The sequence below is a fragment of the Oryctolagus cuniculus genome, chromosome 7, assembly GCF_964237555.1.
Source record: "Oryctolagus cuniculus chromosome 7, mOryCun1.1, whole genome shotgun sequence".
NCBI classification, from domain to species: Eukaryota; Metazoa; Chordata; class Mammalia; order Lagomorpha; family Leporidae; genus Oryctolagus; species Oryctolagus cuniculus.
In genome coordinates, this window is record NC_091438.1 from 29,187,312 (window position 1) to 29,206,848 (window position 19,537).

Here is a 19,537-nt window from a genome sequence, read left to right on the forward strand (position 1 = left end):
CAGTCATTGATACTGTGATTTTAAAAAGCTCTTGGGTGATGCTAAAGGTGTTTGTCCTCTGAGCATACTTTGAGAAGCACAGATTTGCAGCTCCTCAGTTAGTATACTTCTTACAAGTGGAAAATCTCTACTCTCAGAAATTGCCCAGATATTTTAAAATATCTGAAAATTTGCAAAACTAGTTATAGGAGACTCAGACCTCCAGACAGTGAGTTATTTAAAAAAAAAAAAAAATGAATCGGGCCAGCACTGTGGCTCACTAGGCTAATCCTCTGCCTGCAGCGCCGGCACCCCAGGTTCTAGTCTCAGTTGGGGCGCTGCATTCTGTCCTGGTTCTTCCTCTTCCAGTCCAGCTCTCTGCTGTGGCCCGGGGGTGGGGATGGGGGTGGAGGATGGCCCAGGTCCTTGGGCCCTGCACCCGCATGGGAGACCAGGAGGAAGCACCTGGCTCCTGGCTTCAGATTGGTACAGTGCCAGCTGTAGCAGCCACTTGCGGGGTGAACCAATGGAAAAGGAAGACCTTTCTCTCTGTCTGTCTCTCTCTCACTGGCTAACTCTGCCTGTCAAAAAAAAAAAAAATGAATCAATGAATCAGTCATGTATGTGATTCAAATTAGATAATTAACTGCATTGCTTTAAAAATAATTTGACTTAGAAATTTAGAAGCCCTTGTCCTATATCAGAGTGCTTTCGTTTGATTTCCAGATCTTAACTCCTATTTCCAGCTTTCTGCCATTGCAGATTTGGATGCAGCAGGAGATGGCTCAGGTACCCACCACCCAGGTTGGAGACCTGGATTAAGTTTTGGGCTCCCAGATCCTGGCTCCCAGCTCTGGGCAACACAAACATTTGGAGAATAAACCAGTGAATGGGAGCCCTGTTATGTCTCTCCGTAATAAAATAAAATTCACTGGAGGTCTAACAATATGCCAGGCACTCTGACAAGTGCTTCACATGAAACACCTTCTCTTAATAAAGTCCACACAAAAGTGGACACATAGACTTGACAAATGCTGCTTTATCATTTAAGGGGTTAGTGTGTGTTTTGTGCCCTTGGGCAGATTTTGCAACTAATTTCTTTTCTCTTTCAAAGTCTTTATTCAGTATTTGATATCCTTGATACAAGATTTTCCACTGCTAAATAGACATTTAGCCCAAAACATCATGTCCTTAGGCAACTGCAAATAAGGGCACACTTAGCAGTTTTTGTTTACATGGCCTGAAATGATCTCAAATGGAGTCACAGATTACATTCTACCCACCACTGGACAGAGCCCTGGACACAGCCCACGCAATCCCAGAGTAACTCTCAATGATGACTTCTTTGTGTTTATTCAAGACCACTGTCATTAGTGTGAAAAAACGCCCAGATTTCGCATCTTCCGGCCAGTGGGAGGTTGTTACTCAGAGCAACAGCAAGCAGCAGAGTGCTGTCTTTGACGCAGTCATGGTCTGCAGTGGCCACCATATCCTGCCTAACATCCCACTGAAGTCATTTCCAGGTGAGGCCTGAGGAGAGCCCCAGCTCTCTGGGACAGATCTTAGGTAATTTCTATCCAACTGTATTGACAGGCAGGACTCACTACTCTGATGGAGCCTAATGCTGAGACTGGGAAAGAGCTGAAAAGATGGAAGACACAAAGCGCCATGTTGGTTTCTTGTGACCTGTTTAGGTCTTCGCTACACAGAAAGCTCAGCTTACTTCCACCAAAGTCACTTAGTGTTCCCCAGAACTTAATAACATTCTTACCTTAATAGGTTCTCTCTGGAGAGGGCTTTTAGCCGTATGCTTACCTGGGCCTTTTTCTATCCAGCCAGACACCTGTGACTTTGTCCTGTGCCTGGAGCCATGTCCATAGAAATAGGATGGATTCTTGGAAATAAAAACTTCCACCGAACTGTGATGAGGGCGGAGCCATCTGTCCCAATGCCCCCAGGCTTTCCCTCAAAGAGCACGCTTCCTTCCTGTGGCCCTCAGGAAACATCTAATACAGTGGCTCACCAGCTAGGCTGTTCATTACAATCACCTGTGGATCTTCTAAATCATGGTGCCTGGGGCCCATCTGCAAAGATTAAAATGCTGTGGGGAAGGGCTGGGTCAATTGAGGCTTGCTCAGGTGATTTTAATAGGCAGAACTGAGCCCTCCTGATTCAAAGCAATGCTTCCCAAGCAGAACCATCTGGATGATTTTCCAAAGAAGAATTGCTGCCTCCTGCTCCCCATTTCTGATTCAGTGAGTCTGGTGTGAGACTGAGGATTCGCATTTATTACAGCTTCCCAGGTGATGCTGATGTTACTGGATGAGGGACCACGTTTTGAGAACAAATGATCTAAAGGTTCTTTCAAGTAACTACCATTGAAGGCAGACTTTAATAAAGTAGGTGTTTCTGGGAAGTAAGTAGTAATTAGTAGGCTGTTCTGCAATTAACCACCAGGAGGTTACTGATTTATGGAAACATAATTTCTATATGCTTGGATTATAGTTTATTTTCATTTTTGTTTGTTTTTGCTAGCAAACAATATGATTTCCAATTAGTACAGGATTACAATATTAGAACTTTTTAACGTGTTTAAGAAATATTTTTAAACTATCTGCTATGTATTTAGTGAAGCATTAAGCCTTTGAACATAATGTAAATTAAAATATTATCTCAAAACGAAAAAATGAGAAGTATCATTATATTCTTAGAAGTGTCTATGAGCTATATTGAATCTGTTCTCTTAATATTAATATATTAATGATAGCATTTATAAGAATTGTGTTGTAGTAATTATGCATTTGCTAGGACTCTGAGAATCTACTGTGTTAATAAATTCATTTTAAAAATCAACAGCAAACATTCAAGAGGCTAGCACATAGTCCTGAGTCTACTCTATCCATGATAAATACACAGGCTGCAGCCTCTGAAGTCAGATCCTCTGGTTCTGTACTTTACACTTGGTGCTAATGTTTCTAAATGTGCCTTATTCTTTGATTTTGCTGATTGGCCTTGCTTTTGCAACTCCTGTGGAAGGAAAGAAGTAAATCAAGTGTTTGACCTCAGAAAAGAACAGCTGACAGTGCAAGTTTTGTTGCAATTAACTTGACATAATTGTTTACTCAGAAGTTCACTGCCTTCTCTCTGCTTCCCCCGAAGGTATCGAGAAGTTTAAAGGCCAATATTTCCATAGTCGCCAATACAAACATCCAGCTGGACTTGAAGGGAAACGCATCTTGGTGATTGGAATAGGAAACTCGGCCTCAGACATTGCCGTTGAGCTGAGTAAGAAGGCTGCTCAGGTGTGGTGCTTTCTGCTTACCCAGGACTATGAGGGAGAGGAAATGTAAAGGGCACAGCACAGAACCCCAGCTGTGTAACCAAGGCTCCTTTACTCATTAATCTGTTAGTTGGTTGTCCCATGTGGTATCATAGAAAAATCTGGAAGGCAAGAAGCCAGAGTCCACCTCCCAGCTCCACCTGCAACGTGCCATGTGCCCTAGAGTGAGTCATTTCTGTTCTCTGGACAGTTTTTTAAATGGGCAGTCTCAGATGTTTTTCAGTCCAAGGGACTATTTCTACCCAGGGGACTTAACAAGATGTTGACCTGTTCATATTTGGGAGGTTCTTTTTAAAACTTTAGAGTATATTTGAATATATGTGAATTATAGATAATACAATGTCCATAGTATGCACAAAATAAAGATTAAATCAATAATAAGACTTCCAACCAAAACCATAGCTATTTAGGTGTTTCATGAAACTGTCCAAGGACTGTTGTCTTTGCACCTTTTCAGATACACCCACATCCCATATCACAGTGCCTGGGTTCAAGCGTTGGTTTCACTCCTGACTCTAGCTTCCTGCTAATCAACACCCTAGTAGGCAGCAGGTGATGGCTCAAGTACTTAGGTCTCAGCCACTCATATGAGAGACCTGGGTTGAGTTCCCAGCTCCCAGCTTTGACCTTGTCCAGCCCTCACTGTTGTGGGCACTTAGGAAATGACCCAGCAGATCAGAAATCCCAATATCTATTTCCGTCTCTCTCTCTCCCTTCCTCCATCTCTCTGTGTGACTGAGTGACTGCCTTTCAAATAAATGTAAACTAATAATCAAAAAACATTTTAAAACATAGATAATGCTGATAGAGATAGTTGGGAATGACAGAAAATAACTCCCTTCTGGAAGGATATACATTAGGCCAAGACAGTGTTGGGTTCTCTCCCAAAGGATTCTCTCTCAATAACACCTCAACCAGGAGCCCTATCATCCTCACACTAGCCTCTTCATTCTGGTGCCTCTGGCTACACAGACTCATATGGCCATGTCCAGAATCAGCAAAACTTTCTTGCCCTCAGTCTTACACTTTCAGGACTTGAGATGCCCAGCTGCAAACATGGTAAACAAATATGCCCCCAAGCAGGTTAACAAAGGGGTTGCACTGGAATCTGTCAGACCCATCTACCAGTCAATATCAGTTGGTACCAGCCTGGGGACAGAGAAGGTCACTAACACCAAAAAGAGATTTATTAGACTTTAGAAGTTTTCATATTTTTTCTGAAGGGAGCTACTTTTCACTCTGCAAAGCTTTAAGACCAACTTCCATGTGAAGAATGAGTGATGATGCAGTAACCTCAGAAGCTCAGGGCAGAGTGGGAGGATTGAGAGCCACCAGCTCTCATCTCCTTCACACTGGGAATACCAGCAAAGCCTGGGAAAGGTAACGTGATGGGGCAGGAGATAAAAGCTGAACTAAGAGAGGCCGGCGCCGCGACTCACTAGGCTAATCCTCTGCCTTGCAGCGCCGGCACACCAGGTTCTAGTCCCGGTACAGGTGCCGGATTCTGTCCCGGTTGCCCCCCTTCCAGGCCAGCTCTCTGCTGTGGCCAGGGAGTGCAGTGGAGGATGGCCCAAGTACTTGAGCCCTGCACTCCATGGGAGACCAGGAGAAGCACCTGGCTCCTGCCTTTGGATAGGCGCGGTGCGCCGGCCGCAGCGGCCATTGGAGGGTGAACCAACAGCAAAGGAAGACCTTTCTCTCTGTCTTTCTCTCTCACTGTCCACTCTGCCTCTCAAAAAAAAAAAAAAAAAAAAAAAAAAAAAAAAAAAAAAAAAAAGCTGAACTAAGAGAAGAGTCATCCTAGACCCTTAGATGCTGTCAGATCCATGGTTTGCACTTAGGACAGATGTTCCAAAGCTATCAAATCTTGGGTTGCAAGAGCCACTTTAAGTGGGTCTGATCATGCAAAAAAATTCCTCAATGTCAAGAAACTGCCTGGTCAACTTTGTGTGCCTTACAGCTCCTTAAACAATCTTTTGTATGAAGTGTGTCTTCAGTACTTCTTAGATTCATAAGAGAAATTACAGTATAATTATATGTTATAATATATCTAATATTGTAATAAAAGTATAATTATCTATAATTGCAATGAAACCTTACATAGACTACCTTAGTCTCAAATCCTCTGTAAGAAGACTTACCACAGGGGGCTGGCACTGTGGCAGGTGAAGCTGCTATGTGCAGTGCAAGCAACTCATATAAGTTCCAGTTCAAGTCCTAGCTGCTCCACTTCCAACCCAGCTCCCAACTAATACACCTGGTAAAGCAGTAAAACATGTCCCAAGTTGTTGGGCCCCTGCACCCATGAGGGAGACCCACATGAAGCTCCTGGCTCCTGGCTTTGGCCTGGCTCAGCCCTGGCAGTGGTGGCCATTTGGGGAGTGAACCAGCAGATAGAAGATCTCCTGTCTGTCTCTCTCTCTCTGTCTGTAATTCCAACTTTCAGATAAATAAATAAATAAATAAATCTTAAAAAAAAAAAGAGGAAGACTTACCAGAGACATTACAGTAGCAAGGCACATAAAGGATGAAACTAGAACATCTTCAAAACCCAAATTCACCCAGATCTTGACTGCTCTCTGCTGTATTAAAGGAAGTTCACTTTCATAAAGCTATGGCATCCTTTATCACAGCCCAAAAGCATCATTCAAGATATTATGACACTAAGTTCTGGTGCCAGGTGATCCACACACTTCCCACCAAACACCACATCTCTGGCCTTTGGCTTGAAGCATGCACCTCAGGCCTTTCACACTCTCGCCACTAGCAGAATTATACAGGCTGGAGTCCCTGGCTGCAGGGAGAACCACCACGGAAAGAGAGTAAATAACATCGGCTCAGCTTGCATTTTGAAACATGGACTGATCTGATGGAAAAAAGGGGAACAGTCAGTCAAGGAAAGAGACATCAAGGGGAATATTTAAGATCAGTATCAAATACGTACTCAAAGTACTGGTCAATCTTCCTAGGAGCAACTGGAGAAATCAGGATGGAAGCAGGTCACTGCACAGAGAATAAGCAAGTGCCTCTGTTATGTCGATGCCAGTTGGCAGGCTGAAGATTAAGGTCCCTCCCCCAAATCTGTACCCTAACTGTGGCTTGCTCCAGACATGAGGCATTATATGTAATTCTCCCCCTTCCTCCCACAGCCTAGATTTACAAAATAATAACAGCTAGCAGTGTCTTCCATTTGTTTTAAGGACTTTACAAATATCATTATTTAATCTATATAAAATTACTTAATCTGTACAAAAATCTATACTAATTACTTAATCTATACAAAAATGCTATGAGGTAGATACTGCTGTAGGCCCATTTCATGGAGAGAGATATTGAGGCACAAAGTGGTTGAAATAAGTCATCAAAGGCAACACTGAGGTAAGTATGAGACTGGGATTTAAACCCAGGATGTCTGGGTCCAGAGTCCATGATCTTAAGTTCTTAAATCAGTTTCCTTGTAAATTAATCTTATGTGTTGATTAAATGCAGCCTCAAACAATAGAATTCATAGGATGCTATATAAAAATTTGAGAAGGCTATTCAAACACACTTGGATGAAGGGGGAGTAATAATGAATAAAGTAAAATATTTGCTTGAAAAGAAACTTCATGTTTCCCAAATGGCAAAAGTTAGTTGACAAGGTAAAGAATGGTATATCCAGCCGGCACCGCGGCTCACTAGGCTAATCCTCCGCTTTGCGGCGCCGGCACACTGGGTTCTAGTCCCGGTACAGGTGCCGGATTCTGTCCCGGTTGCCCTTCTTCCAGGCCAGCTCTCTGCTGTGGCCAGGGAGTGCAGTGGAGGATGGCCCAAGTGCTTGGGCCCTGCACCCCATGGGAGACCAGGAGAAGCACCTGGCTCCTGCCATCGGATCAGCCGCGGCAGCCATTGGAGGGTGAACCAATGGCAAAAAGGAAGACCTTTCTCTCTGTCTTTCTCTCTCACTGTCCACTCTGCCTGTCCAAAAAAAAAAAAAAAAAAAAAAAGAATGGTATATCCCAGAGGAAACTCAGAGGTAGATTTGAAGAAAAAGCAAATTGCAATCTAAGCTTACAGTATGGAAGGAAGATGACTTCTCTTGTTGTTCCCCTTCCAGGAATATAAGCCTATATGGACATCTACAGAGTGTTTAGGCCATAATCATATATTTCCAAGCATAATAGTTATTCATTTGTGCTATCAAAGTAACTTGGAGTGGGCAGACAATGTAAAAGGAGGGGAGAATACATTTTCTCTTAAAGAGCAACACACCACACACCACACCTGGAAATGTGTGCCGACTTGGGGATTTTACCATTGGTATTAGTCCAAAGACTTTTTTTTTCTTGTCTCCATGAAGTCTCAAGAATTTGTTTCAGTATTTCTAAACCAGTATCAAGGCCAATGGATACCCCCTTTTATGATGAAGTTGCTAGGGAGCACTAAAATTAGGAGATACTTCACTCTGAGATCAAACATCTTTTTTTTTTTTTTTTCCTGACAGGCAGAGTGGATAGTGAGAGAGAGAGACAGAGAAAGGTCCTTTTTGCCGTTGGTTCACCCTCCAGTGGCTGCCACGGCTGGCGCACTGCGGCCGACACACCGCGCTGATCCGATGGCAGGAGCCAGGTGCTTCTCCTGGTCTCCCATGGGGTGCAGGGCCCAAGCACTTGGGCCATCCTCCACTGCACTCCCTGGCCACAGCAGAGAGCTGGCCTGGAAGAGGGGCAACCGGGACAGAATCCGGCGCCCCGACTGGGACTAGAACCTGGTGTGCCGGCACTGCTAGGTGGAGGATTAGCCTATTGAGCCGCAGCACCGGCCAAACATCTTTAAAACAGATTTCCAGCCAGCGCTGCGGCTCAATAGGCTAATCCTTCACCTTCGGCGTTGGCACACCAGATTCTAGTCCCGGTTGGGTCACTGGATTCTGTCCTGGTTGCTCCTCTTCCAGTCCAGCTCTCTGCTGTGGCCAGGGAGTGCAGTGGAGGATGGCCCAAGCCCTTGGGCCCTGTACCCACATGGGAGACCAGGAGAGGTGCCTGGCTCCTGACGTCGGATCAGCGCGGTGCGCTGGCCGCAGTGCGCCAGCCACAGTGGTCACTTGAGGGGTGAACCAACGGAAAAAGGAAGACCTTTCTCTCTGTCTCTCTCTCTCTCTCACTGTCCACTCTGCCTGTCAAAAAATAAAAATTAAAAAAAAAAACAGATTTCCATGACCCTGGTTGTTACATGCCCCCCTATATTGTGGGAGAGGAAAAACTAATCTCTCTCTCTCTCTCTCTCTCTCTCAAATAAATAAATTTCAAATAAATGAATAAAACATAACCTTCATAAGTTCTGATGCCACACATCATATATCCCCTATACAGTGGATTCCTCCCAAAGGGGACATCACCCTAATTTAAACTGCATTTCTTTTTGCTTACCAGGTATATATCAGCACCAGAAAAGGTTCCTGGGTCATGAGCCGTATCTCCGAAGATGGCTATCCTTGGGACATGGTGTTCCACACTAGGTTTAGCTCAATGCTCCGAAATGTTCTGCCACGAATGATTGTAAAATGGATGATGGAACAACAGATGAATCGGTGGTTCAACCATGAAAATTATGGTCTTGCACCTGAAAACAAGTAGAGTTACTTTTCTTTCTTATGGTGTACTCTTTTTTCTTATGGTGTACTCTGTTTAACCTTCTGCCTTCTGAAATGAAAGGGTTCATTGTGCTCTTCCAAATGCTAGACAGAAAATGAACAGATCCTGGGGCAAGTTGTGCAATTCCCATCATAAAGGCTAACCAGCAGTTAAAAATATGTCCATTGGACCTAAAAGCCAAGAGCGTTTTTATAATGAAAATTTGGGAAAAGAAAGCATGAATCATGTATATTGGCTATAGACATAGATATGTTGGGTAAGATAAGATGGGAAAGTTTGAGGATAGGAAGACTGTTCATAAGCAGACTGTCCACCTAAATCGCTTCAGGTTAATGATGAAAGCTTGTAGGTGAGCAGGAGACAGTGGCACTTGTGGACCAGCCACCAGAGGTTTGTAAGTCAAGGTTTCAATGCACATTCAGGAATGTGAAACAGTCATTTGTAGTCTCCAGTCCACAGTGGTTTACTGATTAGTGATTTACTGTTCTCTCCAACTTCTGGCCCTTATAAATAATTTTAGGACACTCGGGATTTTCTTTTATCAATTTATTAGTAAGCAAGGTTGTCTAAAGTTGCTTCTCTCTTTTTTAAGATTTATTTATTTATTTGAAAGAGGTACAGGGAGACAGAGGCAGAGAGAGAGAGAGTGAGAGAGAGAGAGAGAAAGTCTTCCATCTGCTGGTTCACTACCCAAATGGCTGCAACAGCCAGAGCTGGACCGATCCAAAGCAGGAGCCAGGAGCTTCTTCTAGGTTTCCCAAATGAGTTCAGGGGCCCAAATATTTGGGTCATCCTCTACTGCTTTTCCCAGGCCACAGCAGAGAGCTGGATCTGAAGTAAGGCAGCTAGGACTCAAACCAGCACCCATATGGAATGCTGGCACTGGAGAAGGCAGCTTTACCCTCTATGCCACAATGCCAGCCCCGAAGTTGCTTCTCTTTACAAAGATTAAAATTGCCAACAGGGTAGTTCAGAGCTATAACCCAAAAGTATGCATATCACATAGATCCTAGAGTTTCAGTCCCAAATTTGTTCCATATTCCCTTCCCCCAAAACACCCAAATAGGTGAAGTAAAAATATTGTCATCTGCTCCAGAAAGCAGAAGCAGGATATCCAGAGTGGCCCAACACTGGGGAGGCTGCTTCCACAGGGGTGTGGTGGGAATCCTTTCCTTCAGAGGAAAGGAATGCAAGGAACTATGCAAGGAAATGCATAGTTCTCAATCTGATAAGCAAGGCTTTGCTTATTCTATATACTATGAGTGTTCTTCCTTTGGGGAGCTTCTGAGAACATATTCCTTTCTCTTTGTGGCAAAACAAATCATTGTTGTCTTAAAGTTATACATCACTGATATTGTAAGCACAACCATCCGTTAGAGATGCTTATTTTTCTTGTGTTGATAACAGACTCCTTCCCTTTAAAAAATGAAAAGTGGTCTTTACAACATTTAAACAAATGTCAAGCAACTGCTCTATTCTGAGATCTGATACATGCACCGTGAATTGTCTCACTTTAAAAAAGATAAAATGGTTCCAAAATCTACCAATTAAAAAAAAAAACTCCACAAAACAAACAGACTTTGTTCCATCAACATGCTATCCCAGAGACTCCATGAATATTTGGGGTCAACAGATGTCACCAGACCTAACTTTATACATTATTTTCACACTAATCTCTTAATAAGTTATAAAACTAATGGAAATTTAACATTTTTCCTCTTCCTTACTTATGATCTGATAGAGATTAACAAAATAGTGAAAGCTATATGGCCTAAAAATGATTGAATCATATGTGAGATAGCTACCACCAGAATACTCAAACATTAATCACACACATTGGCATTTTGTCTAAGCCTGCAGGGAATCTTCTTTATTTACAATGTTTTTTACTTATATCATCTACATGTTTTCTCATATGGATTGAAGGGACATAATTATAACATGAGAAGGAAGCCAGTTAATAAAGATTAGTACAGACCAGCTAGTCCAGTTAGTTTTAGAGATATTTGGTAAAACCCTTTATTTGCACAGCCAGCAAAAAAGTCAGGCGAGTTGAAGATTGCTCAGTAAAGAATGCTTCTGAGTGTTTTTTTCTGTGTGTCTCAGGTATCTTATGAAAGAACCTGTGCTAAATGATGACCTTCCAAGTCGTATTCTATATGGAACCATCAAGGTGAAACGAAGAGTGAAAGAGCTCACAGAAAGTGCTGCCATCTTTGAGGATGGCACAGTGGAGGAAGACATTGATGTCATTGTCTTTGCAACAGGATACACGTTTGCTTTTCCTTTCCTTGAAGAGTCACTTGTTAAAATAGAGGATAATATGGTCTCACTCTACAAATACATGTTCCCTCCTCAACTGGAGAAGTCAACCTTTGCATGCCTTGGTCTCATCCAGCCCCTAGGTTCCATTTTCCCAACTGTGGAACTTCAAGCTCGTTGGGCAACAAGAGTTTTCAAAGGTAAATGAGTGGGCAATGGATGGGTAGCTGAGGGTTTCAGACCTGGTGGAGTTTGCTCAATAAATAATTTAGACACAAAAGTTGCAATAAAAAGGCTGACAACATTGACTGCCCTCACAAGATTAACAACCTAAAGTGTTGGTGGGAAATTTGAAGAATAACAAATATAGGGTCACAGTAATAACAAATAACCACCATCTCCCCTTTAAAATAACAGACAGTTCAGAGAATTTCAGTTGGCATAAAGTTAAGTAATATTATCCTTTCTTTGAGTCAGATCAAGTTAAGGAGGAAAATATTTATGCCCCTCTTATTTATACCTATTTAATGTTTATAAATCCTTCAGGGCCATGTGTTTGGTGCAGCTGTTAAGACAGCACTTGGGACTCCTGTATCCCATACTGGAGTGCCTGGGTCCAAGTACTGCCTCCACTTCTAATTCCAGTTTCCTGCTGATGTGTAGGCAGGAGCAGCAGGGGAGTCTCCAGCACTTGGATCCCTACCATTCACATGGGAAACCTGTTTTGAAATTCTGGCTTCTTGATTTGGCCTGGCCCAGATCTAGCTGTTGTGGAACATTTGGAAAGTGAACCAACAGATGGAAGATTCCCTCTCTCTGTCATCAGAATTCTCTTACTAATTTTGGTTTTTTCTTTCTCTCTCCATTGAATCTGTGAGAGTCAGTCTCAATCTCATTATGGTCTTTTTTCAACTAAAATTAACTCAGGTGGATGGGCAGATATTTGCATTGGGTTGATAACTAGATACAGCAACAGTAATTACTTAATTACTGATGAACCTCAGCATAAGAACAGGGGTTTAGGGTGTGTAAGTGGTTGGAAAAGAGTCATTAACCATGGATCTAAAGCACACTATCATTTTAAAGGGATTAGTGACAGTTTTAGCTAATAAATTGATCCACTAACATGTAACAAAGTTAATCTGCATATGGAGAGGAAACACTTGACTACATCACATTTAGGGCTGTATTCCTAATAAAAAGATTATGAACTAATCTTCCAATAAACAAATCATGTTTCTCAAAATTATGCTTTTTAAAAAGTCAAAAATTATACATACCTATTTTAAGAAAATATAAAGGGAAGTTGTCTATTTTTATTTTTATAAGCTCTAATAAACTAGATAAATTTTAGAAAACAGTACCGGTGTCATTTTCAGATCAACATAATGGAGGAAAACATCCAAGTGGAACAGCAATCATCTTATCCTTAGCACAATACAAAATTATGAAATCCATATAAAAATAATATTGACAAAATGTTAAAATTAAATTGTGTCCACTATAATTTATAGATGTTAAAAAATAAATTTTCTTTAAAGACAGTTTCTCTATGAATCTCCAGACTGTGATGAATTGAAGATCATATCACTGAAAAAAAATAATATCTGCCAGGGCAGAGAGACAAAGTGAAAATGAGAATGTAAATGGGAGAAGTAGTTAAAAACATAATAATTGGCTCAGTGTTAGAAAAAGAAAGGGAAAAGGATCAAGGAAGATTTACAGACCTCTGGAGTTGGAAACTGGGTGGGACACAGTGCTGTGAATGGAGAGAAAGTATACAGAGGAGTTGCAAGCCTAGACAGGAAGCCTTCAATAGTGGGCTCAGTTTTGGGCTACCCAGACCTGAGTCATCTGATGATGAGCCAGGTACAGGAGAAGCTCTGGGACACTTGTGAACAGGATAGGAATTCATAAACACACACTACAAACTCTTGCATGAATCTATTTTCTCTATCCCCACTGGGCGATTTTCATCTCTTACCAATTTCACTTTAGCAACCCCTTAAGTAGTTCCCCTAACTTTAGGCTCAGCTTCCTCGAGCCTGTCTTCCTAAATTCATCAGCCAGAGGTATCTTGCCAAAAACCAAGTCTGATCTTTTCTCTTGGTGCAGCAAACTCCCATAATTTGCAGGTCACATTCAGGACAGAACCTGAACCACTTGGCAAAAGATCTCCAGAGTCCTCAGACACAGTCATCTGCACTAGCCCCTTTCCTAGTCCTCTTCACCTGTTAGTTCTTGCTGCAGACTGTGATCTCCAGGCAGCATCATATAGAACATTAAAGGGATGGCACTCCTGGAGATCAATAGCAAGGCAGCGCTGACCAATAGGACAAGATTAAATGGTCAGAGTGTGTTTTAAGAACCAGCTACTAGACAAAGCAATGAACATAAATCAAACCTGCCATTTAACCCAAGCTTTTCTTTTCTAGGCTTGTGTAGCTTACCTTCAAAGGAGACCATGATGGCAGACATTATCAAGAGGAATGAAAACAGAATTGCCCTGTAAGAATGCCTTTTAAACATACTTTACATACAATGATCTGACGACTTACAAGAATCACCTAGCTCCTTCATAAAAATACAAATTTCTGGGTAACAACCCAGACCAAGAGAATTAGCATCTCTGTGGATGATATTGGACATTTACATTTTTATATTCTTCTAGGTGACTCTTTTACATGTTTAAGAACCAACTACTTACAGATAGGAACTGTACTAAATCAGAACATTTTTCCTTGACTTAATTTCATTTTGGTTTTATATGATGAGCTTGTCAGATACCTCATCTTCTCAGGTCACCCACACTGTCTGGTTAGAGAGAGGATGGGCTGGGGCAGTCGTAGATGACAGTCGCTCAGGGGGGTCTCCACCAAAATAAATTAGAAAGGGGTTGGTGTGAAGGTTCAAAGACTTACTTTTTGATGAGATGGAATAGAGTTCAGCAGTGATGAATACCATTCGACAGTTGATTTGGAGGGCTTACATACCTTGCAAGAGGTTATTTCAGGTTCAAATTCTGGTTCATCTAATATTTATCGGGCATCTACTGTATGCCTGCTAGGCCTCCAGGAACTTTGGTAATTTAACAAATAAGTATCAAACATGTCCTCTGGGCAAGACACCAAGCTAGGCTTTCATATGTATTGTCTCATGAATCTTAGCAGCAATGCTGGCCTGCATGGACTTGCTTGCAGATGTGCAGCTACTTACTAACTACCAAACCCACAGTTATCAATCTCACCACATTCCTAGGACTTCCTTGAAGTTATAGCTATGTACTCCATGGCCTACTGTCAGAGAACTCCCAATGGATTAAACTCACACTTTGCACCAGAAATTCATTCAAAATTCATTCATTCATTCCTGCATTCTCCCAACAGCTATGGAAAGCCAATTACTCTTATAAAACTTATAACATTTTGTGACTCTGTCCTTTTTGCTTTCTTCATTAAGGTTTGGAGAGAGCCTGAGCCAGAAACTGCAGACCAATTACATCGACTACTTGGACGAACTCGCCTTAGAGATAGGGGCAAAGCCAGACTTAGTCTCATTCTTGTTTAAAGATCCTAAACTTGCTGTGAAACTCTATTTCGGGCCCTGCAATTCCTACCAGTATCGCCTGGTTGGGCCTGGACAATGGGAGGGAGCCAGGAATGCCATCTTCACCCAGAAGCAGAGAATACTGAAGCCTTTAAAGACTCGGACCCTGAAGGCTTCATCTAACTTCCCTGTTTCCTTTTTGTTGAAATTCCTGGGCCTTTTTGCTCTTGTCCTGGCCTTTTTGTTCCAGCTGCAATGGTTCTAATCTGTTGGTGTAACACTTTTGGCGTTATCTTGTCAATCAGTACTGCTTTTGAAAACAAAGATTAAAATAATTTTAAATCTATATCCTAAATTATGGAATTGAGAGGAGCGAATGAATGGAATAATTATGGAGAATTAGCAGAATTGGGTCTTTATATCAAAGTAAAATTATGCTATGGAATTTCTTTTCCTGGCTCAGGTAGATCAGATGGCCAGGCCTGACATGGAAGACATGTGTGGAAAATATAGTGGAATTACACAAATTAAAAAGAAGATGATTGGCTTAAGCTGTTGGAGAACTACATTTGTGGTTAATATTTAAGACTCCTGCCTAGTTTTCCTGGTGGTCTTCCTTCTAGAGTCAGACATTAGGTCACACTCCATTTGCTTGGTAGGGGATCATTTAAGAATATTGCAGGAAAAAAATGAGAAGATGGATTTGGAAAATAATGGCAATGCTCAGACTTTTATGGCCTCATATTGAAAGCTGAACTAATAGCCACATTTCTTATATTTTTACAGAAATACTGCTGGAAAAATAAAAATAAATATGCTATAATAGTAAGTAATAAATACATAGATTTAGTGCTTCACATAGAGCATTGTGTCATGTGCATGTTATATGAATTATTTCATTTAACTGTTACAAATCTATGAGATAAATATAGCTATTATAACCATTTACAGATGATGAAGCTAAGATTCAGTACAGTTGGGTAACATGTCTTGTAATAGATTTGGAATGGGAGTGCAGATCTGTTGAACTCCAGAACTGAAAATCATAACCTTTCCTGTAAGATACATATTTACAAAAATACTATTGATAAAGTACTTATCAATATACTATTTTATTTTTAATCATATACTTGTTACTTTTAAAGAAACTTTACACAGAAAAAATGCTCTCCTCACAAATATAATCTGATTTTATTTATAATTTTGGGCTTATTTTTCCCCAGATCTAAAATATATATGAAGAAATTTATGCTGAAATATAACTATGCAATAACATAAAATATTCATTGATAATTTGGAAAAAGAAGAACTAAGGAAGAAAAATGCATCTCTAAACTAATGAAAGGCACTGTGATAACTAAGCCTTATATCTAGTTCTAGCCTTAAGACATCCAGGGCAAAATGCCAAACAATATGTAATCTTTGTCATCTGATCAAGGGAAGCGTATCAGTTAGGAGGCACAAACTTTTTCTTGGAGCCAGGTCTAAACAATACACAAGCAACCTAATGTCAATAAACATTGAGCAACAATAATGGATAAACATCTGGTCATGGAACATTGACCACAGTTGCTCTTTGCATGAACTGTGCTTTGGGAGATAAGCTACACCATGAGCCAAGACCAATGCCCTCAAAGAGAGGGCAAAGGTTAGAAATGCTGAAGATGTAGGCAAATTTTCCCTCTTACTACTTCAAAATCTGTGGACATGGTTCTTAATTTTGGCCTGGATTTGTCCCTTAAGGGCCCAGAACAATACAATGAGAATCTGCCAATGGAAACTTGTCTTCAAAGTCTATTGAAATTACACCAAGATTATAAGTTACACCAAATCTTGACAAGCAAGTTTTTTTGAATTGTTCTTATTAACAAACTCCTTTGAAAAACTGCAAATAATGTATAAAATTATTTCTTGATTAAAAACTGTTTACTGATCATTAAAGGTTTTTTTTTTTTTTGCAAGCCATTATATTAATAAGAATTTATCAAGCTTTTATAGAAATGGCCATCAAACTACTGCCAGGGGCCAAATCCAGCCTCTCACCTGTTTTTGTAAATAAAATTTTATTGAAAACGTAACCACACCCATTCATTTATTGTCTATGGCTGCTTTCAAGCTACTGAGGCAGTGCTGAGTAGATGCATCAGAAATCATGTGGCCCACAAAACCTAAGCCATTTAGCTTCCGACTCTTTAAAGAGAAAGTTTGTCATCTCCCACTTCTTCTCAGCAATTCCTCCTTTAGAGCTTTGCTGCTTTGTGCTACAGTTCACAACTTGCAATTCATTGTCTTGTTTTGTGTAACTCACTTTATCTCATTACCAATACCCATTGAAGTAGTTGTGCTTGTTATCCTACTTTTACAGTGGGAGAGATTGAAAAAAAAAAAAAACATTTGTTAGGTTGATACTAAATCATTGGGAAAATAGCTCATTAGAACGAAATATTAAATTATGTGTTCTTGAAAAAATCATGAAACCTTTCCATCTATTCCCTCATCTTTGGAAAAATACAAACAGTTCATTTCTAGGGTTGCCCCTAAGGAAGCCTCATTTGGTCTATCCTGCCTCCCAACCCCCTGAGTGTGAAACTATCCCAGCAACTGTCTAGTGGATTCCAAACTGATCCGTTGACCACCTACATCAGAAAACTTGGGGAACTTACGGAAATGCAGCTTACTGAGTGTAAACGCACCAGTAATCCAGACCAGCTGGACAGGAATCTCTGCAGTTTTGTGCATAAGAAATTGAGAAAACATTCCTTTCGATCTTTCAAAAGAAGCTGCATTTGGAGATCAGCTGTTGACATTTTCCTTTCCTGCAGACCCAATTCCTCTTTCTTTACCTTTGGTGCTTTGTGCTGCTCCTGTAAGAGATGTGAGTAGGTTCTCACCTTCCTGCACTATCTCTCCCTGTGATGGTTTTCTTTCCTAACCCTTCCTTTTAGATGTCATTCTCTCTATGATGGCTCCTTGATTTTTCTAACTGAAAGTCAAATTTGTCACATTGTTCTGTACAGAAAAATAAACGCATCTTAAAAACACAAGCCTGGGATCCTGATATGTAATAAAATTGCAAGCAATGACTTCACATAATGAATGTTCTAAAAACTTAACCCAGAAAGAACTTGGGATACACATTATAATGAGAAGGGCAAAGGAAGACTCTTCCTTAAAATTAGCCTTTCAGGGATGGTGCTGTGGTGCAGGAGAGTTAAGCCCTGGCCTGCAGCACCAGCATCCCATATGGGGGCCAGTTCGAGTCCTGGCTGCTGCTCTTCCAATCCAGCTCTCTGCTGGGAAAAGCAGCAGAAGATGGCCCAAGTCCTTGGGCTCCTTCACCCACATGGGAGACCCGGAAGAAGCTCCTGGCGCCGGCGCCACGGCTCACTAGGCTAATCCTCCACCTTGCAGCGCTGGCACACTGGGTTCTAGTCCCAGTCGGGGCCCCGGATTCTGTCCCGGCTGCCCTTCTTCCAGGCCAGCTCTCTGCTGTGGCCAGGGAGTGCAGTGGAGGATGGCCCAAGTACTTGGGCCCTGCACCCCATGGGAGACCAGGATAAGTACCTGGCTCCTGCCATCGGATCAGCGTGGTGTGCACCGCGCCAGCCACAGCAGCCATTGGAGGGTGAACCAATGGCAAAAAGGAAGACCTTTCTCTCTCTCTCTCTCTCACTGTCTACTCTGCCTCTCAAAAAAAAAAAAAAAAAAAAAAAAAAAGAATCTCCTGGCTCCTGGCTTCAGATTTTCAGATTCAACTCTGGCTGTTGTGGCCATCTGAGGAATGAACCAGAGAATGGAAGACCTTTCTCTTTCTCTCTCTTTCTCTCTCTCTCTCTCTCTCCCTATCTCTCTCTCTCTGACTCCACCTCTATGTGTAACTCTGTCTTTCAAATCAAATAAACCTTTATAAAAAAAAAAAACTAGCCTTTCATCCTGCAAGATGCTGCTACTTCTGGCTGAATCCTAGGAGGCAGAATGTGCTGACACTGCATACAACTCACTTTTTTATCCATTCTGCCCTATGGTCAGGTCATGGGTCAATGAAGGTAAAAGAACAGCTGCTGAGATTAGATTCTGCTTAATCCAAGCCAGATGCCAAAATTATATTAAGCATACAAAGGTGTGTGTGTGTGTGTGAGTGTGTGTAAGAGGGGGAGAGAGAGAGAATGGGGAGAGAGCAGGAAAAGGCTGAAAAGTCTACGACAACAGGGCAAGGCACATAGTGAGTGGAGTAATGGAAGAAATGGAAGGTAGAAATCTTCTCTGCAATCTAAAGAAGATTCATCAGAGTCATGGAGGAGTCCTCAAGGCATCAAAAGGAACTGTGCTCCTCCCAAGAGCAGTCCAAACAAACCTCTTTTAAGGACTGGCTCCTCTACCCTTGTGAGTGATACATGTGAGTCCTACCCTGGTATTTTGATACTGTTCTTAGATGTCCATCCATAGATGCTATATATTTGGGGAAAGATTTTTTTTTTTAGATTTATTTATTTATTTGAAAATCAGAGTTACACAGAGAGAGAAAGAGAGGCAGAGATAGAGAGAGGTCTTCCATCCGCTGGTTCACTCCCCAGTTGGCCGCAACAGCTGGAGCTGTGCGGATCTGAAGCCAGGAGCTTCTTCCAGGTCTCGCACACCAGGGCAGGGGCCCAAGGTCTTGGGTCATCTTCCACTGCTTTCCCAGACCATAGCAGAGAGCTGGATCAGAAGTGGAGCACTCGGGACTTGAACCAGCACCTATACGGGATGCCAGCACTGCAGGTGGTGGCTTAACCCA

The 19,537-nt window shown here is 41.7% G+C and overlaps 1 protein-coding gene across 2 annotated transcripts in view; it reads left to right on the forward strand.

Annotated features, from left to right (window-relative positions):
* The window catches only part of FMO2 (flavin containing dimethylaniline monoxygenase 2), a 33,897-nt gene extending 17,059 nt beyond the window's left edge, over positions 1–16,838 (forward strand). Inside the window, exons 4-9 of one of the 2 annotated variants that reach the window (XM_008263973.4) lie at positions 1,340–1,502; positions 3,139–3,281; positions 8,731–8,930; positions 11,059–11,414; positions 13,650–13,722; positions 14,674–16,838. In XM_008263973.4, the coding sequence (XP_008262195.3) occupies positions 1,340–1,502; positions 3,139–3,281; positions 8,731–8,930; positions 11,059–11,414; positions 13,650–13,722; positions 14,674–15,025 (1,287 nt within the window). In that variant the 3' untranslated portion in view covers positions 15,026–16,838. The remainder of the gene's footprint in view (positions 1–1,339; positions 1,503–3,138; positions 3,282–8,730; positions 8,931–11,058; positions 11,415–13,649; positions 13,723–14,673) is intronic. The other variant, NM_001082284.1, reaches the window with a different exon arrangement.
* Positions 16,839–19,537: the final 2,699 nt, after the last annotated feature.